This window comes from Mycteria americana, chromosome 6 (genome assembly GCF_035582795.1).
Source record: "Mycteria americana isolate JAX WOST 10 ecotype Jacksonville Zoo and Gardens chromosome 6, USCA_MyAme_1.0, whole genome shotgun sequence".
NCBI classification, from domain to species: domain Eukaryota; kingdom Metazoa; phylum Chordata; class Aves; order Ciconiiformes; family Ciconiidae; genus Mycteria; species Mycteria americana.
Genome location: NC_134370.1, coordinates 22,097,268 through 22,117,628, shown reverse-complemented (window position 1 = coordinate 22,117,628; position 20,361 = coordinate 22,097,268). Strand labels below are relative to the sequence as shown.

The 20,361-nt window shown below is 46.8% G+C and overlaps 2 protein-coding genes across 3 annotated transcripts in view; both read right to left on the bottom strand.

Moving 5' to 3' along the window:
• Nucleotides 1-20,361, bottom strand: part of WASHC2C (WASH complex subunit 2C) — a 182,236-nt gene that overhangs the window by 137,772 nt on the left and 24,103 nt on the right. The gene's annotated exons all lie outside the window — the stretch shown is intronic.
• The window catches only part of ANTXRL (ANTXR like), a 61,996-nt gene continuing 55,158 nt past the window's right edge, over nt 13,524-20,361 (bottom strand). For both annotated transcript variants that reach the window (XM_075504968.1, XM_075504967.1), the window contains one exon: nt 13,524-18,709. In XM_075504968.1, the coding sequence (XP_075361083.1) occupies nt 18,479-18,709 (231 nt within the window). In that variant the 3' untranslated portion in view covers nt 13,524-18,478. The remainder of the gene's footprint in view (nt 18,710-20,361) is intronic.

Sequence of the window (20,361 nt, the reverse complement as noted above, 5' to 3'; positions counted from 1 at the left end):
CTAATGCTTTAATTTGGAGAAATGTTTCTGTGAAATCAGCTGAAATATCTAATGGTTGTAGCAATATTTTCCTGTCTAGACTTTTGTCAGAATCCACCCATGCCAACATTTATTTATTTATTGTAAATGGAAAGCTGCCCTGATGGAAACATTCCCACCAGCTATATCTTAACCCTTGCTATATAGGGGCTTTGTCCTCTCCCACATTTACAGACCCACATGGGACACTGGGTAAACACCAAACTATGGACTTCTCTTATTTCCTTCCCACACACTGCTATTTCACTTAACCCAGCAGGGTCCCCCATGGCCTGGGAAGCTGCCCTGGCTATTCCCAAGGGCACGAGCTGTGCCAGCTGCTCCTGCCTCAAACACATCCATCATATGGCGAGGGCAAGTTGTGAAGGAGGAGGCATTGCCCTTGGCATAATAAGCATGCCGCTAGGGTCTGCACTGGCTTGGTTTCTAGCCATGTTTGAGAGGCAGGTTCATCAACAGCACTCAGCAAGGAGAGCTCATGAGTGGTCCTTCATTCCTCCTCCTCCTGGGGGTAAAGTGGATTCGCAGGCAGGGTGGATTTGCTTTTGCTGGATCCCAAGGCTGTGCCTGGCTGGCTACGTATGCCTTTTCCCCTGTGTTGGGATTTAATTGGATCAGCTAGCCATGGAGATCAGCTTTTTTGAGAACTCCAAGGACAAAGAAACCCTTCTACACAGAAAATCACAGAGTCACAGCAAACAGCTGTAGGTCACAGAGGGGAGCAGAGATCAAACCAAACAGAAAATGGGAAAAAGCCCAAGTGGTCATTCTTGCCAGCATGAACTAAAAAGGCTGCAAAGGGACACAACCGGGGATTTTAACGCAGAGAAACACTGGTCAGATTTTAAGAAATCAATATGGATAGGCTAGGAAAGGTCTGGAGAACCTGAACCCTGCAGCAAGGCTCAGAGCAGTGCTGCACAGTCTTAATACAGACCAGAGCAGTCAGCACTCACAGGCCAGGGGAGCAGGAGGCAGACGCTACAGTCCAACATCCCTTTTGCTTGCGCAAATGCTGTTAAACTGAGCAGCTTTAAACATGAACAGACTCGTCTTCACTACACTTCTTGTCTCTCCCTTAACACACATGCTGTGTATGTGAGCGAGCTTATCCGTGATTCATGCACTTTATTACTGTGTACCAGCGAGGCACACACACCTTTTACAGCACCAGTAAGATATGTAAGGCACAACCTCACATATAGCTCAGTGATTACCCTCAGGAACAAGCAAAACTTCAGAGAAGGGGCAGAAGATGATGCACGAGTTCTCCCAAGCCTCACTGTCTCACCCCTCACCCCCACCCAAGAGGCCATTTTTACATCTCAGGTAATACTCCTTTTTGGAAAGTGAACTCCAAATGCACCAAGACGACTGTCAATTGAAACTCTGCCCAACGTAATATTAAGGTGGTTAGAATTTGACTTGGTGATCTTGTTTGCTTGTACTGTGGGGAACTGTGGTACCCCACAAAATACAGTAATCTCTCAGCTATCTGCAAGATGGTTACCTGGGCAGTGGGTCAATCGTGCTGTGGGTACAGACACCCGTAAAGTGTCTCCACAGTGAATCTTTCTCAAGCCTCATCCACAGGCCTCCTCTAGCCTTTCACAGAGTTCCTGTTCCTGCCGATATGCCCGGCACAGTCAACAGCCAGCAAGAGTGGGCAGGAACCTCCAGCAGAAGAAGCGCATGCACGTAATCAGGTTTGGTTTGTGGGTTTTTAAGCCATTTCGTCCAAATCAATTTTCAGCTAGACAAAATGAAGGTAGACAAAATGAAGAAGCTACCAGGGTACTTTGCTTTTCTTGACTCCACCCTTGGGACTTTCCAAGCTTGAATCAGTGACATTGGAGCTGCCCCTGATATATACTCAACACGTGTAAGGAAAGTTATTTAAAAAAAAATCACAAGCAGGATTTTGCTCAACCTTTTTCAAACTCCAAAAATATTTAAGGCATGAAATAAAGGCGGTGACAGCCTTAGAAGAGTGCATTACTGGTATTGTTTCAAGAAGCTTTTACCACCCATTAAGCTCTGACTGCTGTGTTTTAGGTCAAATGAGAGGAGTGTAAAGGATACTCTATTTTAGATTGAGGGTAAAAGGGGACTGCCTGTGTACCCTAAAGTCTTCTAGGGTACACAGGCAGTCCCCTTTTCCCCTTTCCCATATGTAGGTTTGTAAAGTCTGGTCCTGTGCCTGGAAAGTTTCAGGCCAGTTTGGAACTTGAAAGCTTATGGAAACCAGGTTCTCAACTGCTCAGCAATTTACTTACTCCATGGCTTTCACTTCTGTTAGAACATTTTCAAGCCTAACAAGAACAGCACAGCCCATTGAGAAATTCACCCCAAAGTTTTTATTTGTTTGTTTTTTCAGCCAGGAACTTGGAAATCAAGCGGAATCATTCTGGAAACAAGAGACCAAACACACAGAGATACTTTTATGCAAAGCAATAATCTGATGAATTGTATAACATAACTACTTAAATTTGAGGAAATCAGAGCTCACCCCTCAGACCAAACAGGAGAGAGGTATTCTGTTACAAGGCTAAAAGCTTAATAACTTTCTCCAATCGAGTCTGCAAGTAATACCATGTAGAACTATAGCTCTGATGAGGAGAAAGTTCAGCAAACTGCAGAATTTTCTTTTATACATAAAAGAAAATCCGTACATAAAAGAAATAATCAAATTCATGTAGTACTATGCTTTCCAGGTCTGGACATAACCCCCTTGCTTACAAGCTGGACAGGCTGGATCGATGGGCTGAGGCCAATTGTATGAAGTTCAACAAGGCTAAGTGTTGGGTCCTCCACTTGGGCCACAGCAACCCCATGCAACGCTACAGGCTTGGGGGAGAGTGGCTGGAAAGTTGCCCAGCAGAGAAGGACCTGGGGTGTTGGTCAATAGCCGGCTGAATATGAGCCAGCAGTGTGCCCAGATGGCCAAGAAAGCCGATGGCATCCTGGCTTGTATCAGGAATAGTGTGGCCAGCAGGACTAGGGACGTAATTTTCCCCCTGTACTCGGCACTGGTGAGGCCGCACCTCGAATCCTGTGTTCAGTTTTGGGCCCCTCACTACAAGAGAGACATTGAGGTGCTGGAGCGTGTCCAGAGAAGGGCAACAAAGCTGGGGAAGGGTCTGGAGCAGAAGTCTTATGAGGAGTGGCTGAGGGAACTGGGGTTGTTTAGCCTGGAGAAAAGGAGGCTGAGGGGAGACCTTATCGCTCTCTACAGCTACCTGAAAGGAGGTTGTAGCGAGGTGGGGGTCAGTCTCTTCTCCCAGGTAACAAGTGATAGGACAAGAGGAAATGGCCTCAAGTTGCACCAGGGGAGGTTTAGACTGGATATTAGGAAATTTTAACTTCACTGAAAGGGTTGTCAAGCATTGGAACAGTGGTGGACTTGGTAGTGTTATGTTTACGGTTGGACTCGATGCTCTTAAAAGTCTTTTCCAACCTCTATGATTCTGCGATTCTGTGTGATTCTGTGAAGTCTTTTAGCTCTACACCTATTATTAACAACACTTTGCCCTATCTTCCAGTGACTTCCACCAGTCTCTTGCCCCAGCAGCTGCTGTGTTTGCAGACAGGCTTGCACCCTCTCACTGTACAAACTACACTAGTTTCATCATGCAGATTTTAAGCCACTGTGCAAAGAAGTCCAGAGACCAGGCACTACCTTCTTCTTGTGCTTCTATTGCTCCCTTTTCTTTTTTTTTTCTTTTCTTTGTGTTTATCACTACTTAAATGGATATGAGCGGCTGAATGCCCTCACAATTCTTAAGAGCAAATGCCCTTACATCTACTAATCAGCTCACTGTGACCTGAAATCAGATCACTATATGGGAGAGCTGTGTAAATTTGCCAGCAAGCCAATCCAAACAAAAAGTTATTGTCTGTTTATGAAAGAGGTGTGATCTGGGGAAAATGAGCAGTGGGGAAGGCAGCAGTTTTGAGCAAGGAGAGCATCTGTAATGCAAAAATAAAGCCTAAAAAAATTATACTCACATACCTGGTAGCTCAGTCCTCAGCCTGCCCTTTCCTCTTGTGCCTTTGAACCATCTTTCACAGTGAAAATTACCTTAAAATAGGATTATTTCCATTTGAAAATCACTACAGCAGCTTAATTTTCCACATTTCCTTTATTACTGCAAGCAGCTTTGTGCCAAGTATCATAAGAGAAAATGCATGTCTATATGTTGTGGGGGGTGGTCAATCACAGAAGCAGCAATAAAGTAAAAACTCAGGGCTTGATTCCCCTCAGCACCTTGTTAGCTCAGGAGGAGGAGCCCTGGGGTCAGCGGGGACAGCCAGTGCTGCAGGGAACTCTGCACAGAGGTTTGCACAGGGTAGCGAAGGGTGTGTCGACTTTGCCCTTCCAGAGCACCTTTGCTGCACAGGGCCCCTGTGCTGCGGGTGGGAGAGCCAGGGTGAGGCACTAACACAAGCACAGCAGAGCACGTCCCCTTGGCTTGCTCTGGCTCTGCTCTGCTTCTGGCTGACTCTGGCCGAGCATTTTTCTGCTCATTCCTTTCTTGCGCTAGCGCGCTGGTGCCAAGGAATTCCTCCCAGTCGCCCTAACAACCGGTCCCCACACAAAGCAGGCAATTGCTGCTCTTGTTTAACCCCAAAGACCAACAAAGCAAGCACCCTCTGAATCAAAATGAGCAAAGGCAGCTCACTTGGGTCTGATGGGGACATGACAGATGCCAGGGGTTCACATGCCTGCAGCGGGTGGTAGGCAGCATTCGGGAAGCCTTTGGATGCTTGTGTGTGAAATATTTTGTGCATGTCCCCACCCACCTCTACGGGGATTGTTTTTTGTGTAGTCCTTATGGAATAAGTACAGGTGTCTGTACACAATTAAAGCCAGATGCTGCTGCTTGAAATGACCCTGCGATGGTGACAGACTTATACAGAGCAGCCTAAGGGAGAAGAGAAAAAGTCCCTGGATGTGTCTGAAGTCCAGCTATTTGTAGCAAGGGAGCAACATACCCTTTACTGCTTGCATTGATTGGCATGTCAGACAGCCCTTCTTTGTAAGATGTGCTTTTCTCCAGCTTTTACACACTAACTAGCAGTGATGGAGACATAAATTACTTTTACTAAGGGTAGAAAAATAGCAGGTTTGCTACACTGCTAGCATGGCATGCAATGTGTGTCCAGCCTTCCTGATCAGCCAAGTTATCTACCAAGATCATTATACGGCCCAGAGCCACAAATCACACGCTACCTAGCTCAGAGGGGAGACAGAAGCCGTTGGTTAGGGACAGGAGACAATAATAACTCTTCAGAAATCCTGCTGTCCTGCTGAGGGCTGGGGTAGGCTGGACACAGCTGGGACAAGGGGCCACCACCTGATGCCATCCTTTGTAGCCCCTACTGACTTGCAGCCCTGACTACTCCACAGCAGGAATTGAGCCAGCAGCCCCTGTCACAGGCTCACCCTTATGCTGGTCATGCAGTACTGCCCCAAAAGTAGCAGCTGCATCTGGATGACTTGAGATCCACACAGAGCTCAAGCATTGTGGAGTGATCTGTGCTGAAGGAGGTTAAGGTTAAAAAACAGAACATGGTATCACTTCTGATTTCCTGGTAAAATTAGAGGTAATACTAGTGCTTCAGGGAACATCCAGCTTTGGCATTGACTCCTTGTCTGCTTGTGTATCTCATTTTGATTGTGTTTCGTGTTCTTTTTTACATTCTTCTCTATAGCTAGATTTGACTTGAGCTTTGAAGTGGCCATATTCCAGCCCAGAGTTGGCTAAACTGAAAACAGCATCCTGGAGCAGGCTCCTTGAGATGCTACTAGTTCGGCTAGGCTAGGAATGATGGCTTGTAATTGCTCAATGGCACAACCTGGGAAGACTGCATAGTAGTACTATGTCTGGGTGCTAGTACCAAGGGCCTAAAACACTTCACTTCAGACCATGGCCCTGTTGAGTTTGAAGAAGTAGGGAGCCAAAGAGCACTTGCTGGTTTAAAGAGCTCACAGACTATTAGGGCAAGATGTTATCATGACTGTCATCAAAAGAAACAGGTATAGGATTGATAAGAACTTTTCCATCATGTGCAGATGTTTCTCTGTGTTCCTCTGCCACCTGTAAAACTGGTGGGAAGTCTCCCAATGATTTCAATGAATGCTGAGCCAGACCCATGGCCTTTTGGTTGACTTTGGTTCCCCTCCCACTGCTGCAGAATTGCAGTGACAGTACTGAAGTCAGTGTGGCCATGCCACTTGTAGTGGTCACACTGCAATTGGTATCCAGACCTCTATTTGTGTACAGTCAGATGTCTTGGTGGACATAGCAAAGCCATTTGTTTCTCAAAATCTTGACAAAGGCAAACAGAGGCAAAGACATGAAATATTGCTTTCTTCTCTTGGGATATGGCATTCAGTCTCGACTCAAGTACCTATGATCCTCATCACCTAAGCACACCATTGGGGACACTTTACATGAACACTCACTTGTGCTCATGGGCAGGAGCAAGGCTTTGATAAATGGGTCTGTCTGTGACAATTTGTCATTCAAGGCATAGACAGGTCGCTGAGCCAGAGCTCACAACAATGTGGACACTTATACATCCTCCTCACTGGAATTCCAGCTTCTAGGAACCATAGAAGAATTCACAGCTACTGGGAATGTGTGTGGGAGAATTGTTTGGTTTTGTATTTTATTGTGTGCCTACACAATGGCTGTTGCTTTCTAAGAGAAACCAACATATTTCACAAATGTTTTTTGTAGTAACAAGAACAGAAAACACGGCAAATAATTTTAGAGAAGACTTTTGCATTAAAGGCACTAAAAATAGCAATAGTGCTGCTAAAACAGCCAGCTCCCCTTAAGCTGAGGGCTGTGGTCTAGCTGTGTTAGTTGAAAATCTTCCAAGTCTTCAAGTTTTTTCTTGGAGACCTCTGCCAGATATGGGTGGGTGATCTAAGACCAGCCCCTCTGTGATACTGAGGTGATTAGAGTCCACTGGGTCAAACCAGAGAGGATGTGTTCAGGGTCATGGAGAGAGCAAGAAATCAAAACAAGCTCTCCCGAGAGCCAGACCCACAGTGCCACAGTGTCTCAATTGCAGAATAGCACGAAGTATTCATTCATGCCGCAACAGACTACCTTGTGTCCCAAACGGTGGGTTATTTTCAGTGCCAATTTTTGTCACATAGGTGATAAATGAGGGCTGAACATTTCAGACATGGAATCATTGTCATCAGCTCATAGATCAGCTCAGTTAGATGCAAGAACAGAAGAGGACTGATAGTCAGAGCTTGTTCGCCTGGAGGATTTTACACAGCACATCTCTCAGGGTTGGTCTGTGTCTCTTTGATAGTGACATAGCAACCAGGTCACAGCTCACCCATGAGTGTGCCTGTATGAAGTGCAGTGTAGAAAACACAGGATGGGCTCATGCACGCTGCCGCATTACCAGCTTGGCTCTGCGTGGAGGCTGCAAGAGGCAAGGGCATGGCCAAGGAAGGAATGGCTCTGAGGAAGGTGAAGGAAAGAGCCTGGAAAGAGAGACTGACCATGGAAGGAGCTGAGGAGGGACCAGCTGTGGCAGCGGTCTATGAGTGCTGGAAGGAGGAAAGGTGGCAGCCCCAAGGCCTGCCCCAAGCTTCCTTCATCGGTCAGCCTGCAGGGGAAACAGAGAGCACTGAGCAGTGGGATTACTAGGCTACAGTTACCTAGCTGCAGTTCTGCTATTGAATGGCCCAGAAATGCTGAACCCTTCCCAGTCCAAGGACTGAACCTCAGTGGAAGCTTTTAGCCATCAGACCATTTTTAATTGCAGAGATCTAGTTTGGTGCAAGATGCATAACAATAGATGCTGTTGGCTTAGGAGACAGTCATCTTCTCCAACAGTGGGCATTAGGGAAAGCATCACATTTCTGCAGAACCTGTGTGATGTCTGGAGGGTTGCTTTTGTTAAGTCAGCATGTCCAGTTCTGGTCCGGTGAGCTTTTGGGAATCTCAGGAGAGATTTGGGCATTTCCTATACAAGCAGGAAAAGTACTGCATTGCATCACAAGTTGATGGTAACTGCAGAACAAATGAAAAGTCTTATCCCAGGGGACTTTTACAATGCCCATTTCCAATTTCCATGTCTAGCAAAAGGCAGTCCTCTCTCCTGATGTGAGTGTGTGCACATGTGTCTACATAAAGCAGGTCAATCACCTAGACACACATCTGTATTAACTCCCTTCTAAGATTACAAGCATGCAACACTATGGTCAAAAGCAACCTGATCTACCAGGGTGAGCATGTATTTCCAGCAGCAAGCTGCTCCCCGCTTAGTAACTGTGCAAGCCCCAGCCAAGCATGTGGACCTCATGCTTGTGGTGGCTCAGACGGATGCTTGTCGGTGGTGAAGGCGAGAAGGACCAGAGAGAATGGCAGCAATGTGGCCCTCGGGTTTTACAGCCAGGGAGTTGCTCCTTGGCGGGACAGACAAACAGAGAGCACCTGGACAGCACATTCACTTTGTGGGCAGTAGAAGAGGCTGTTGCTGGAGCTGGAACTGCCCGTTTAAGCAGGGTTTCCACAGCAAAACCAGCTTGAAAAAGATTTTTTTTTGTTTTAAAGCAATGCTGATTTCCCTCTCTGCTCTGGAGAAGCCCAAGCGGGGTGCTCCGCCACGGGAAATAGGCTGTCGAGCCCTGCCCTCCAGCGGCAGCCCGGCCAGGCCTGCCTCCCCGACCACCATGGCTGCCGTCCCCCTCCTCAGCCCCGGAGAACCCTGTACTGCCCTTACCAGAGGACTGGGCCCTGTCAGCGGGCCGCAGCCCAAATGGCCGCTCTGGGGTGGTGCCATGCGCCATAACATCCCCGCACCTGTGTGCGGTGGCCTCCCTTCTGTGGGTGGCAGCCCTGCCAAGGAGAATCTCCTGGCTGGCATTGATTTGGGGCTCACAGCACCCATGCTGGGAAAGGCTCTGTCAGCCCTCCCAGGACAAACACACGTTAACTATTTCCTTGCTCTGTGCAGCCGGAGGGTCAGGATTCCCACTGGCGAGGAGGAGGGGGAAACGCTGTGCTGCCGGGCCCATTGGTGAGGCAGGAGCAAGCGCTGGGGGGATTCACCCTCAGCAGAGGGGCAGGGGAGGTTGGGGCAGCCAGGGGCCTTGCTGGGACGCCAGTCCCCACCTCTCGAAGCGATGCCTAGCCAGGGTGACAGGGGTACAGTGACACCGGTCCCCACCTCTCGAAGCGATGCCTAGCCAGGGTGACAGGGGTACAGTGACACCGCAATTGCTTACGGCCCCTTTTCCACCCTGGGGTGTGGAAGAGCTCTGCTCAGAGCATGGCCTCCGCGGCACCTCCCTCTGTGTTGTGCCGAAAGGCAGGCAGTGACAGAGCATCTTGGGGCTCACAGGCAACCCTACAATAACAAGCCAACAGGCTCTGGGGGGCTCCCATTAGCCCTCTGTCTGAGCAGCAGCAGACTTTCAGGGGCAAGTGCTTCTCCACAGCTTGTCCTCTGCATGCAGCTCTCCAAGAGCTGGTTAGGAAAGGGGCTGCTGGGGCCAGATCCTGGCAGAGACATCATGCACTTTGCTTGGCTGCAAACACACCGACGAGCTACTTTTACACTTATTTCCTGCTGTTGAGTTGGGGCTGCTCCTGAACTACCAAAAAGACTGGAATGCTAGACGTGAGTCATGAGCATGGCCCGCACCAGGAGCCTCTCTCACCTCTTCCCTCTGCCCCAGGGGGAGCCGCAAAGGTACCCGGAGAGGAAAGCTGGCAGCTGCTGAGTCTGAAAGGAGCCACCATAGCTACAGCTGCAGAAACTGCCTGGCCAGCAGTGCTGAGCTGTACAGTTCAGGCAGCCAGAGCTGGGCTCTGTCCTTACAGCAAGGGAAACTGAGGCACAAAACGGAGGGCAGAGAAACAGCCATAGCCTGGTTTGCCTGCAGTAGCATCACAGGAGGGATGGAAAGGCTTAATGCTGGCTGTGCTACCCCACAAAAACGACTCTGCAGAGTTGGTGAACCCAGGGGTGCTCCGTCAACTCCTCGGAGCCCCTCTTGGCACCAGCAGGCTGCAGCTCAGGCCCCCGAGGAGCAGACAACCACTGCCTGTGCATGGCTCAGGAAAAGGAGAACAACAGGATTCATGGGGATGCAGGAAACTCACCCTCCAGATACACCTTCCAGGAGACCATGGCAGAGCCACTGTCTGAGGCCACCTGGGAAGCATCCTGCCTGCTCCTCCCGGGGCAGGGCCTGGCTGGCCTGGGTTAGAGGCAGACCTGCTCCTTCGCTCCTGCACGTGGCCGGGAGGGAAATGAGCTATTTCCTATTTTGACCTGTGAGTCACTTCAGCGATGCAGAAACCATTAGTATTGCCAAAAATAGAGAGAGCTAGGAAACTCCAGAGCCTGCAGAGAGCTGCAGTTTCTCCCTGACCACTTTTTCCCCTAAAGAAAGACAAGTGCTGCGAGGCACCAGTAGTACCTGGCCGTACCTGCTAGCTTGGGAAGAGACAGACCCCACCGGGGTCTCTGTGACTGTTCTGGTGGTCAGGCTGTCACTCGTGGTGTCTCAGACATGGGCTGCGTGCATTTCTGGAGCAGGTGGCTCCTGGTGACCCATGGTAGACCCAAGTCTACCGTCATGATAACGATAGCTTGTAAGGGTTATTAACTACCTTCTGAAGGCACCTGTCTGCTGAGGACATTGCAGCATTTCCTAACTGGCACCAGGCCCAACAGCATCACTGCTGCACTGGCATCCCCTTAGCGCTGAAGATCCCAACACACCTTACACAGGTGGGTCAGAAATCCAGAAAAGAATAGAAAAAAACCCTAAAGCTGACCAGGACTAACCCCTACATCTAGGCATGTTCACTTTTAACTAAGCTATTCCTGATGCACAAGGAAAGAGAGGCACAAAGCAGCCACATTTGCGGTTTTGAAGAGGATGAGCTGCCACATATGCTTGCCATATTTTCCCATTGGTTTTGGTTGGCCAAAAATGCTTTTCATGATGAAGGGGAATCTTGGGACTCCTGTTTTCAGCTCAAAACATCTTCCTACGTACTTAAAAAAATGGAGACTAGAAAACATTTGAGGGCACTTAGTATTTTACCTTAACAGTGCATGAGCCATGATCAATGAGAAAAGAGTCGCTTTATTTAGTAACCTGTTTATTACATGTGATATGTCTTGACTGCTATGTTCCCCTGTGCCTTCTGGGAAGACTCATGCTCTAAATCCATATCCCTCTGCCGTCAGAGGGAAACGTGTATACCTCCAGTGTGAGGTGTTCTGGGTCACAGGACCTAGGACATTTCTGCAGGGCCCCTATTTCTATCATGAAGAAACAGACAGTCCACACCCAAGAACCATGGCCCAGAGGCTCAGCAGGATGCAGGAGGACACCAGCATGGACGAAGGGCAACTCAGCTGCTACATGGCAGTGACAGACTGGCATGAGGAGAGCTCACTTCAGTGAACTCTGTGGCAGAGACACAGACGGGGTTATCTAAGGACCTTCAGTGACGTATTTATCCATGCACAACAATCCTGTATCTCTGAAAGCTTAAAAGGAAACATTTCTCAATGTATGTCACAGCCAAAACCTTTCAGCAGGATGTTCCCTTTCTTTCAGGGAACCCTTTCATCTCATCTCATCCTATCGTCTCACAGTTCTTCTGAGCTGCAGTCAGAAATCAGAGCAATACCTGGCTAGGAAATTCCAGTGTACCCTCCCTTGCAGAGAAAGGGGGGTTCTCAATGTGCAGGGAGGGGGGAACTTTGCTGCAGAAACCGATGAAGCTTGAGGTAAGTCCTAACCCAAAGGGCAAAGTACGTTCACAGAGTAAAGATCAGACAAATTCTAGCACAGGCAACATGCTCTGCCTGTGGTTTCTTAAGGAATAGGAGGATAGGGGGAAAGGGCATTTTTTCAGTTCCTGGCTCGGATTGCTGAAGCCAGTAAAATTCTTGCCACTGACTTCCATGCAGCCAAATAGGGCGTGCTGGTGTATGTTCACATGTAAATGCCACTCCTGAGACTGTGAAGTATGTTTGATGAAGGATGCTAAATCAGCACTAGAGGCTATTTATAGACAAGTCTGTAACCAAAGCCCTGGATCTGCACATTCCCAGTCTCTGGGGAAGTTCAGGTCAAATCTGAATTTTGTTGTCTCAGGCGTGCATAAACCTAACCAGCCACAGCTGCAGCCAGTGTCGGGTTTTTGTTAATGCAAAACAAAAATGTCCAGAGCCTTGGCTCCAGGACCGCTTTTATCTGATCTCTTTCAAGAGCCCGAGCCTGCCTTTCGCCTAAGAAGCAGATGGAGGAACAAAAAAGAGCGAAGGCCACAAAACCATTCTGGGTGAGCATTGTCTTGCCAGCTTGGGGAGCAGAGTGAGCAAGCCGGGCTCTTTGTCAGAGCTTCTGACTCCACAAGGGAGGACTACAGCTCCAGGCAAAGGATTTCAGCTCCCATTAGCAGCACGACCAGTTGGAGCTGCCTGAGAGAGGGTTGTGACCGGCTCAGCTACCACACAGCTCCCACCTGCTTTGCCACGATGACTTCATATGGCTACCAGACCCCCAAAAATCAGTGCCCACCGTTTTTGCAGATGAGGGTCACGTGGGCTCAGGGGGCTGTGTGTGTGCAAGGAACAGCTTCCTTTCCCACTGCACACATGGCTGTGGCTGCCATGCTGGGCAGACCGAGTGCGTAGCACAGCTCAGCAGCTTTGCAGCAGGCTTGATTACCCATAATTGCAGCCTGCTGGGGTTGGAGATTTTTGTGGCCTACCCCTGTTGACCTTCTTGCCTGTCTTATGTTTCCACCAGCCCCCCGCCCTGCCCCCCCAGAATGGGGCTCGAAGAGATAGAGGAAGCATTAGCAGCAGGGAGGGAAGAAAAAACTAGCTTCAGAGACAGGGAGGGAGAAGGGGTCTTATGATCAAGTCCTGCATCCTTCAGGCAAGACTCCTAAAAATCAGTAGTTGTGTTTGAAGCCTGGTGACTCCAGTCTTTTCACAGGTGTAGGATTTGCCATAGAATTTCTCTTTGCTAAAGTCTTGAGCTCTAGCATCTTATCTTGCATGGCTTTTAGTTTGTTGTTTCTGTGCATTAGATGACTTCTCTTCAAGACAGCAACGATAAGTTCAGATCCTGCCCTACGTGTCAGTCAATGTTGGAGCACTGACTCCAGTGAAATTTACTCAGCATTTCTATCCTGTCACCTGAGATCTAAAAGGGTTTCCAAGAAACGATGGCTTACCTTTGAATTAGGCAAAGATTTAAATTCTCAGGCTAGAAACAGGAAACTGGGGCACAAGATACCCTTGTCTCTAGTCAAATAATGAATCAGCAGCAATTCCCAACTTGGGGATGGGAATTCTGACAGCCCAACCCCACGTTCTCCTCCTGACCAACAGATGGCTGAGCTGATTAGAAACCAGGTACAGACAAGCTTATCCCCTCTTAAAATGACCCGCAATGAAATTCTCTGTAGTGTTTAACCAGTAAGCACTTTTATTGTTGATTTTGAATCCATTAAGGCTACATTATGTTGGATTATAAGACTTTGGCTACATCTCCCACATTTGCATGCAGGCATTACATTTGCAAGGTTTTCTCAGAAAAACGGAGCAGGCGCATAAAATGCATAAAGGTTATATGATTATAACATGGAAGCAGCATGTCAGTTACAGAAATTTGTACCACATGTACCAGTAACAAATCCACACCCCCATGTAAAACTTCTTTGTCCCTCAAAAATCCAACTGCTTCCTCTGTCCCTCGTCTCCATGCCCCGGCTGTCTATCAGCCCACATCCCCACTGTTTCTGAAAACACACATCTTTTTTCTAAAAAAAGTTTAGTACAGTACATTTTTTTCCCTTAAAAATGAAAACATTTCTCCTTCACTACCCCCTCCCCCCCCAAATGAAAAATCTATCATAATCTACACATCTGTTCAAGCACTGTTATATGTTAGGAATCTCTATCGCATTATTCAAAAGTATCAGATCAGTAACAAACTTCTAAACAAACTAGGATGACCCAAAAATTCCCCTTCCCCCAAAACTACAGAGAACTGAAAATGCTATACTGCATTATCACACTTGCATGCATGTATCCTGAGCCACCTGTATTTATTCACCTTAAGCCCCTTTTAATAAATAACTGTCCAGCAGTAACATCCAGAAGTTTGCTGTCTCCTCCAAATTAAACTCTATATTTACAGAAGTAGGGCTGTTTTCTCAGTGAAATGTGTTTTTTTAAAAAACAAAACAAAATAACAACAATAAAAACAGCAAACTATTAAAGAGAGAAAGCATATTACTGATCATGTTGTCTAAAGACCAACAGGAGTAAAAAGCATTAGGAGCACCAGGTGCACATGCATTTGAACTGGTACAGTTCATGAAATAATGTCATTCATTGTTATGCTCGCTCATTCAGATGAGGAGCAGATTCTTTTCCTTTCTTTTTTTTCCTTTTTACATTTAGGACCGTCTGCTCTGCAGGCTACTCCCACAGATGGCAATACATGCACTGAGGTTGAAAGATGGCCATAAATATGCTTTGATCAATGTGGTTCTGTATCAGCTTTAAACACATGGGGTTTCCCTCCCCGCTGCTTTGCACCTTGTGTCATTTCACATCTGTGCTAAGTGTGAGCCAAAGGTCCCCCGAATCCACATTTTTCTCTTGGATTTGCGGAAGCATTAGATACTCACTTTTTGCATGTTTCAAATGATGCTATATGCTGGAAAATACAGGGGAATCATCCCACATGAGAACATTTCTTAGCAGTGTAACTACTGCAATCACAACTGACATACAAGCATACTGAAACAAGCATTGAAATATCAAGCCAGTTAGAGGGATTTTGTCCTTTCATTTATTTTGAGCCAGCTCTCAGACACCAGTATTACTGCCTCGATTTCAGTTGGCCTACGTTGATTTACACCAGGTAACAATCAAGCTCAACAGACGGTACAATAGCAACCAGTTTCTCCTACTGCATTGTTATAGTGCCTGAGATCACTGCAAATGGGTACATTTCTACACAACCAAAAGGCCTTTCTGTAGCCAGTGCAGCATATTCACTGCCCCCACCTTTGCAAAGGCAATTCAATTCAGGTTTACTTTCTCTTCTTCCTACTTTAGCGACAAACTAAACCTGCAGTGCTCCCATCACAGGAGCTGCAGCCAAAACTTGAGTTACACACCAAATGCTTAATTTTATATAGTGAAAATGTTGGGAACTCCATTTATGCTGAATCTAATTTTCAAATTCATGGTGCTTCCTGCTTCATCACCTATGGATCTGATCACCTGGAAGCCCAAACCACTCCCATCCTCACTGCTCTTGCAAGTTATGCAGAAATTGTTAGTATCTGTTATCTCTGCAAGACTGGCTATTCCAGCAAAGAAGAATATTCCCCTCAACTGCAAACAACAGGCATGCTGGATGTGTGACTGTGGGAAGCGCTCCCTAAGCCAACACCTCCATTCTCACTGGACGCGAGTCAAATTCTACCAACGTTAACATAAATGCAAATCTGCAGCAAATCTACTGACCCCTCTCAAGATCTGTAAAGGTGCAAGATAATACAAAATCTGGCTCCCAGGCTTTTTTTCATTAGCTAAAGTTTGCTCCTGACCCATCAGTTCAACTTTATTAGCAGATAGTAATTCTGTAAGCAAGTTTTCTCTTTTATTATTACATCATTTGTGAGCTCCACCATTGTTTCAATCTCATCACTGCCTACTGATAAGAGACTTGGCATCTACAGAGTAGTGATCTGCCCCACTCCCACAAGCAGCTAAACCTCAAATGCCATGTTTTTTCCTGGCAGGGGAATCCGTTTTATTACCCTCTGCCATTTCAATTCCTGGTTAGCGTTTGCTGCCTAATTATTCTTAGACAGCCAACATGAGAAGCTGTTAGGTTCAACTGTACATACGCATTACAACAGACCCAGCAAGTTTATTTCGCATGGGCTTCCATACGACCAAAATAATGTCAGCCAATGATCTCTGCTTGTAAAGCACCTTCCTCCACATCCAGATCCCTACCACCGCACTGCAGTCATCCCATTCCTTTCACTGGTGTCAAAAGTGGAGCTTCACCAGAACTGCAGTGGAAAATTGGACATGTTTTAGTCTCACCTTTCAACTGAACAAACGGAGATAAGTAAGCGATGACTATGTGTCACACTGGCTGCAAAAGGCCTTTCCATTCATAGGAGTGCTACTCTCTGAGCAATTTTTGTAAAGGAAGAGAAACCAAACAAAAACCTACACAGTTCCCACACACAAACACAGGCACACAAACACACATACACACACACTTCTCTCTCCTCCAAACAGAAATCCATTCTTATGGACCAAATTATGCAGACCCTATTCAAGTGACTAAAAAGAATGAGGGTAGGGTCGAGTGCATCCCAATTCTCCTTTCTGATCACAATGAAGTCACAGGTCAGCGAAGTACTTGGGCATAAGGATGTTCCTCTTGACCTGCAGGACATTTTAATGCATGCAGAAGTGCTTTGCTGGCTCAGGCCTAAATTAAGAATGGCTCCAAAGCCAGCTGGCACCCACGAGTGTGATTCCACTACCTGCACCAATATACATGAGGTAAGAGCATAACTCTAGAGAGCAGAGCAGTGCAAGAGGAGAAAGAGGCTCTGTGGTTCTTCTGAGTTTATCTTTGACAGCCTCAGCTGCATACACACGGCATGTCACAGTGATCAGCATAGACCGATGAGAGCTTGGTATGGTGTTCTGCAAGTGGGACTTCCACTAGAAATAGTAAGCCTGATTTCTATTTGTACCACTGCAACTTTATATGCCTGTAACAACTGCATGAAGAGGCCTTAAATCTGGAGTAACTGCACAATACAGTTAGTGTTTCATCTTAGACTTATGTGCCAGTAACTACTGTGGTGTACTACACACCCACACCTACACACAGATGGAGAGATAGGTATATGCTGTGTTATAATGCAACATAAACATTATTTCTACAACTATCCTAATAACACAGCCAGTGCCAAGGCGAACCAGCATAAGGATTTGCAGCCACCCTCTCCAATACAATATAATAGGTAGTGGTGGAGAAGCAAGCTCAGGTGTTATATTGATTCACTAGGGACTGATCTGGGCACAACCCACCCACGTATTGCTTAGTGAACACTATTCATGGGCTGTCCCACAGTCCCGCGTCATAAATTCCCACCTCTGTGTGGGTGCTCACATCACTTTCTGATGACACACAGAATTGAGGTCATGGGCGCGCAATCACAATGTTTGGGAAACCCTCTAGCCAAACATTATATAAAACAGGGATAAAAGCTCATACTGACACATCACGCCATGCTTCTCAACCACAGGTAGACTGCAAGGTTACCTATTAGTGGGATCTGAGCTGTCTAAAGAAAGAGCTACTCATAGAGGAATTCATGTTTGAATCACAAGAGGATCTAGTTCTGCTTGGCAGGAAGATCAAAAGGAAATTTATCTAATTAAATAGCAGTGGAATCAGTCCCTCGACGCTGCTGATATAACTAACACATGCTGTTCGCATATTACAGCATTCATGCTCAAACTGCATGTACATTTGCTCCATTTAGGACCATGTTTTCTGTAAATGAAAACTAAACACCTAGCCAAAACGTTTTTCTCAAAATTACTCTGAACTTCGGACAAATCTGAACACAGGTCTTGTTCAAGGTTTGGATTTCTAGAACCAGTATCTGGCCTTCAGTGGCTATCTTATGCAGCCAAGTCTAAACATATGCAGAGATGGCAGGCTCAAAATTGATTTTCCCAGGAGAAAAAGATACCTCTCTTCTATGCTAGATTACTGTTGCTAGATTATTGGCACATAGTCTATTTTATCTCATTATTGTTATAGCCGCCTTATAAACTTTCATGGAAATTCCACCTGCAGAACCAAAAGGCAGAAAGTTATCTTTGCAATTATTGTTCCATATTAACATCTGGATGCAGTACCGTTGGGGAAAAGCAAGCAAATTCCTCAATGAACTATGTTTAACCAACTTGCAGGTGGCAGCTATCAAACCAACTGATGCACATGTACCAGCTAAAGTTATTAATGAATGATCTGACATACCAAGTCAGACAAATGTCATATGTAAATAGATCTTCAAATGTATACATACAAAAGCTGCTACTGAATCTAGAGGATCATTTTGGTTTGTTTCTATATGCCATAGCTCTGAATCTATCCACTGAATGTTTACTCAGCACGTGTGGTATAAATATATTCATACACTAAAATTGACACTTGGCAATTTCTTTTTTTTTTCTTTCTTCTTTTTTTTGCTGACCAGCAACAAATTCTGATATCTTTAACTGTAAACCAATACTCAATAAATATGCCGTGTTCAGCAGAGACATGTTTTGTCGATCAGGGTTTTGCTGCACTCTAAGCCATGGGCTGAGGGGGTGGGCGTGAAGGAGGAGGTCCAGGAGGGGCTCGGGATGGGGGTGGTCCAGGAGGTGGCTGCCTGGAAGGGGGCTGCAGAGACACAGGAGGAGAAGGATTCCTTGGAGCATTGTTGAGAGGAACATCGTCACGCCGCGGCAGCTTCGGTGGTGGGCTGTAAGGGGCAGAGGTTCCATCCGATTTCACCCGAGTGAAGTTTATGCATCTTCCCTAGAGGTAAAGAAAAATTCATTATTCATAAAAAGCAGGTGTTTTGACTCATCAGCAGCTAGCCAAAGGGACTGTAAGCAGAGGGGCCAGGCTGCACTTAGAGATTTTCATCCAGTATCATTCACTGAGTCCTAGACATGACATTCAGACCATGCTGTACTGAAGGTCAGAACTAGAAACCAATGCTTTCCTTGGGTTTCAGAGCTCCTGCCTACAGAGACCAGCCTAGGACTGGTTTAAACCAAAAGGGACACGAGTGTAACTTTGCTCACATGTGCCCTCTGCTCTGCTACTAGAGCTATGCAGAACATGCCTAAAGCCACAGCTCCACCAAAGTCATGCCTGCCTTGGTGAGATCCCTGACTGACAAAGCTGTGCTTGAAAAAAACTCATAGCTGAGACAGGATTAAACCAGAGGAACAATCCTTAGCAAAGACACCATCTGTAGCTTTCCTTTTCACTGTGATACTAGCCTAGCTGCTGTCCATGCTTTGAACACTACACTGGGATAGTACATCTGTCTTCTGTGCTCCAAATGTAGATGTGGCTTCCCTCACAAACACCAACAAGGTGTGGGACTTGCACAAAGGGCTCTCCAATGAGTGTGTTTCCAGAATGAATGTGGGATGCAGGCAGGCAGGACCTCAAGGGAGAACTGTGGAGGGAGATTTTAAAACAGGAGTAGCTTGGGTTTGAAAAAACAGCAAGCACTGGGTATCTCCTAGTCTGCTAGGGGCTAAACACAAATATATCAGGGTTTCCTTTAACCAAAACGAAGCTTTGCATGGGTTCCCACTAAGCAAGTTCCAGACAGGGAGAGAGACAGACAGACCGACCCCAAAGACCACCTAGCCTTCCCTGAGGGGAGCAGCCAGAGGCTCCTGGGCACTTCAACACCTACATGGCAACCTCAGTCATACACCAAGATCTCTGCTGTCTGCTGTACTTGTTCCTCCCCACAACCCCTAAGTTTTGTTACAAACTGCCCCGCTATTTCTGCGGAGGCCTCACGAAATCCTGCAGACACAACCTTGTGTGAGGAGATGCAACCCTTGGCATCACTGTCTCCACTTCCTCAGCTAGGGAGGTGGGAGGACATGCTTATGCAAGAACTCAGCTGCCACTTCTGCTTGGCAGAAGCCTGCGCCTGGAAGTCAAAGAGGCCTCTCATCATCATGTACAAAGGCTGGAGACGAAGACTGCCTGAAAATGCAGGAGTGACACTGCCAACAGCCCATTTACAGGAGCTGGGATGTGGTTTCCAAATGAGTAACGTGGGCTGGAAAGTACCCATCCCATCAGTGATGAACTCCATTTGCCAGCACCTTTTCCTTTGTGCAGCAGGCCTGTTTTGTTCCATGTAGCAATCATCCTAATGAAAATGGCCTCTACGGTTTATCATGGAGGCAATGTTACCTGTTTCTCTCTTTCCAAGGCAAATGCTAGCTGGGGGAAAACAAAAAAACCTGTTTGGTTTGTTTAGAAAATATCTGCCCCAGAAGGCATCTTCCCCCCATTGTTTTGAAAGACCCACAGAGCCACGATGCCCGGCCAGAGGTTTAGGCTGTATGCTGGAATCAACAAACCAAATTCAGCTCGAGGTTATGCCAACATCCCCCAGGCAAAATTCAGGAGGAGGACTCTGGATTTAG